The sequence below is a fragment of the Belonocnema kinseyi genome, chromosome 7 (genome assembly GCF_010883055.1).
Source record: "Belonocnema kinseyi isolate 2016_QV_RU_SX_M_011 chromosome 7, B_treatae_v1, whole genome shotgun sequence".
Classification (NCBI taxonomy): domain Eukaryota; kingdom Metazoa; phylum Arthropoda; class Insecta; order Hymenoptera; family Cynipidae; genus Belonocnema; species Belonocnema kinseyi.
Window position 1 is genome coordinate 85,850,228 of NC_046663.1, and position 4,476 is coordinate 85,854,703.

A 4,476-nucleotide genomic window follows, 5' to 3' on the forward strand; every position below is an offset into this window, starting at 1 on the left:
ACTGTGTGGAAGACGGTACTCGGTACAGTAAAATGTGTAATAAAAAATGGTTTGCCTAAATAAGATCTAAAATTTTGATTTTCACATTTCTTTGATAGGGCACGCGCTTTTTACATTCACACTATAATGAGAAGGTATTGGATTCATACGAAAAATGACTTTCGCGGATTCCATCAAATATCAACGTTTTGAGATTTCCTCAGAAGGAACAAAAAGTTTTCAGGTTGGTTGTCGTATGTATACTGGAAGTCTTTGGACCGACTAATTGAATCGAATTGGGCTTTGGCACACTGGTTTAGGGGCCAAAGATTTTTAAATTCCACGTACGGCTATTTATAGCACACGAAAATTTAAAGAATTTATCTTGATGGATTTTTTTGATAACAAGAAAATTATCACAGTTATGGCTTTTTCAAAATATAAAATGAAAATGAAAATTCTAAAGCAATCAACGCACGATATAAAAAAAGGTAAGAAAAGGAAAACGTTACGTTTTGAAAAACTTATAAGGTCATCATAACAGGTTTTATAATTTAAAAAAAATCGAAAATTCATCTTTTAATCGCACAAAAAATACTGAATTATTATATTCTCATCATAATAAGAAGGTATTGTTTTATGAGAAAACTGACTATCGCGGATTTATTGAAATTTTCAGTTTTCGAGAATCCCTAATTCCCAAAGAAATCGGTATTATCGGCCTTGTCATTATCCTCGTCGTTGTAGTCTGTAAACACAGTAACATTTGAAGAAATTATTTTATTGAATTTCCCTTTGATACACTTTATAAGGATATGAAAAAAGGACGATTTCGTTAGCCAGCTATTTTAAATAAAAATGCAATAATTTGGAGCATTTTCAAAATTTTTAAGACCACTTTTTTAAGATTTGAGAGTTTCATATAGCGCACAAAAATATGAACAATTTATCTTAATGACATTTTTTGATAACAACAAAATTACCAGAGTTATAGCGTTTCCAAACTTTAAAAAAAAAATAATAATAAAAACGAAAATGACTATTCTATGTCATTCAACGCACCACATGAAAAAAAGTCAACAAAAGAACAATATTAGTTTTTAAAGACCTACACGATTATCATAACAACTCTTTGAATTTTGTTAAAAAATAGAAAATTCAAATTTTTGTCGCACAAAAATGATGTATTATTACATTCTCATCATAATGAGAAGGCATTAGTTTGATATGAAAACTTTCTATCGCCAAATAATCTGAATAAATGTATTATAAGTTTGATACAGAAGTGTTAAACATAATATAGAAAAGTTAACATTTTGGACAAAATCGAGTGCGAAGCACGAGATACGTGATGAGAATGTGTTCGTTAAAGCCGAAGAAGCTTTAACAAAGGAGAATTCACAATCACCAGATTACAGTTGTCGATGTTTGGTTCGTTAACCTTAATAGGTCAAGCGCGAAGCGCGAGAATCAACAGTCGCGTGCCCTAGCCGCGCTCAAATTTGCGAGCGAAGCGAGTCGCGCGCGTTTGAGAAGGTTGATCCACTGGGTACATTTTTCCACTCTTCAATGGAATTTAGACTAAAGTAATCCATAATAATTAACTTAACAAGATAAATATGCTTTAACGTCCGAGAAAACAGTATATGATACAAAGAAACAACAGAGGTTACTTACAACTTCATCGGATAAGATTTTATTTACAATTTTTCCCAACAATTCAAAAACTCACCGTTTTCATACTCAGGGTAACTCATTGGTAAGAATTTATATTCTATAAAAGGTGTAAAAATAGAATAAACTTATAATAAATAAATAAACTTTACAAATTTAATAAAGTTATTCCATTTTTCCACCTTTTTTAGAATATAAATTCTTACCAATGAGTTCCTCTCATGATGAAAACAGTGAGTTTTCTAAAAGTTGGGAAAAATTGTAAATAAAATCTTGTCCGATGGAGTTGCAAGCAACCTCTGTTGTTTCTTTTTTATCCTAACTTAACAAGTCTTAGATATTTAAAAAAAATATTTTTAATTTAAGAAGTGCCAAAAATGTTTGATCTTTTTTAATAACTCCTTTAGTCTAAATATCATTTTTTCGAATGAATTTTCCTGTATTTTTTTAAATATTTTGAAAATTGATGCTAATGCTTTGAACATTTCTCAGTCACCAGTTAAATTTTCTTTATTAATAATTAATAATATAAATAATATTTCACCTTCTGACTAAAATTATAAATTGATTGAGTGACACTCATTCTCAAAATTAAAAAAATTGTTTCATAATAATTCATTCTTGCTTCTGACTTCCGTCTGATTCCTAAGAAATTGCTTCTGTTTATGAAGTAATATTTTGTAATTCATTTTTACACTCAAAGTGAAGTTACAAAATTTATTTATAGAATTAAATTATGAATAGTCAAGTTACTAATTTTCCTATTTTTCCACATTAAGAAATCTTATTTATATCTTATAAAAAATATGCAAATAAAATACAAATTTTACACATCTTGAAGCATGAAACTGATACGTATTTCATCAATATCATAATTCGTAATGCCCTCGTTCTGGTATTTACCCAACACATTCTTTAAATTTTCTAAACATTCTCGATTCTTGCGAAAGAACCGAGAAACTTCCGTTAAATATTCCGGTAGTAAGGTTAAATAAATTCTTGAATTAACTGCAAAATAAGCAAGACACCCGAGAGAAAGAAATAAAATTTATAAAAGGAATCTAAACAATTAAACAAATAATATAAACAAACAATTAAAAGTCTTTATATATGGGATAATTTCGAAATTATTCACATTATCGGATAACATTGCACACTTAGAAGATTATCCATCATGGAAGAAAAGTACATACTTTGGAAAAAGGTAATGTTTTTAAAAGATTTTTTAATCTATTTATCATTTATATAGTGACAAGGGACTAATTTTATTTAAAAATATATATTAAACATTAAATCTTAAACAATTCTGATTTTTTTAAGTTTTTATTTTTAATTCACTTAATACTGAAAAGTCTCCCTGTTTTTAAGCATTAAAATTTTTCTTTACAAATGTGAATTTTTTATAAACAGAACTATTTTAAGTTCTTCAAAATCTTGAATCATGAATTGTCAAAATATAGTCCCCTCGAAAAAATGTATGTAGGGTAAGGGGGGGGGGGCAGCGCCAACCAGTGGGGCAAAGGTGATTTTCCTTATAGCATGACTATTATTTAACAATTTTATTTCTATTTTGCATCAAATAAATCTATTTTATCAAAGAGATAGTGTTACTTACTTAAATCTTAAAAATTGACGTTTCAAAAGAAAAATTATACAGAAAACAGTTTTTACCACGAAAAAATGGAAGTTTCGCTGACAGAAATATAAAGTTTTCAACTTTAATGACAATACTTACAGTATAAAAACTTGATATCTTGACAGATAAAACAATATCACACAATCTAATCATATTAATCAGACGTAATTCAAGTCCAAAATATATTAAATCTCATAAAAAGTGAGGCCTTCCCAGGGTAGCAAGCCCGACGAAAATAATATTAACAAGTTCTTAGGTGATACACGACGTCACAAATTTCGTCGATAAATGATCGAAAATGTAGAACAGCAACTTTTCTTGTGGGCTACATGGAAGAAACTATTAAATATTATTATTATCAATCCATGCGGTATGCAGGTTTCTTTTATTGGTACGGTAGAATCATTGCGTACAGTCCGTTTCTAGTAAAATGTCAACGAATAAGAGGCTATATTACAGCTATCTCTATTTTTATTCAAAATAACTTATTCTTCTTGTTAAATATCTGCAAATGTAATTTTTCCAGTACATAAAATACCACAGAAGAAAACCATCACATTTTCTGATCTTTAAATGTTTTTATTTTCATAAAAAGCCACAGTCGGCTTTGCCTTCAGGTGAGGGGCAAAGTCGATGAAATACAGCTTGTCAGAAATAATTAAATTACCAAATTATTGTTTTTTCCATATGATTAATACTTATAGAAATATGATATAAAATAATGTATAACTCGAAATAAGAAAAAATGGATCAATTCGACATCTCATTAATTTAAAAAAAATCATTGACTGTTAACTGGTTGCCGCTGCCCCCCTTTACCCTATTCAATTTCAATACAATTTAATTCACGGCAATTTAACATCTTAGAAAATTGTGGATGCTTTATCATTGATTTTAAAGAGTGATTTTTAAAAAGCGTAATACCAGTCACTTTAAAAGTCACTTGATACTACACGATAAGAAACTTAATGATATGTATCATCTTTTAAATGTCTATAATTTCCATTTAAAATTATAGTTTTGAATGAATGATTTTAAAATTATTAAGTTTTTGAGGCCTTCAAATAAAGTTTTCTTTTTATTCAAAAGCTTACAGTCTGTCAAGTTAAAGCGTGGGTGGCTTTACTCGCAGTCGGTAAGGTGTATCGACATGATTTTGGTGTCAAAATATTAAGAAGAGCTCCCTC

The 4,476-nt window shown here is 28.7% G+C and overlaps 1 protein-coding gene across 1 annotated transcript in view; it reads right to left on the bottom strand.

The window, feature by feature from the left end:
• Positions 1 to 671: 671 nt before the first annotated feature.
• The window catches only part of LOC117176541 (major royal jelly protein 4-like), an 8,433-nt gene continuing 4,628 nt past the window's right edge, over positions 672 to 4,476 (bottom strand). Inside the window, exon 3 of the mRNA XM_033366797.1 lies at positions 672 to 727. Coding sequence (XP_033222688.1) covers positions 672 to 727 — 56 coding nt within the window. The remainder of the gene's footprint in view (positions 728 to 4,476) is intronic.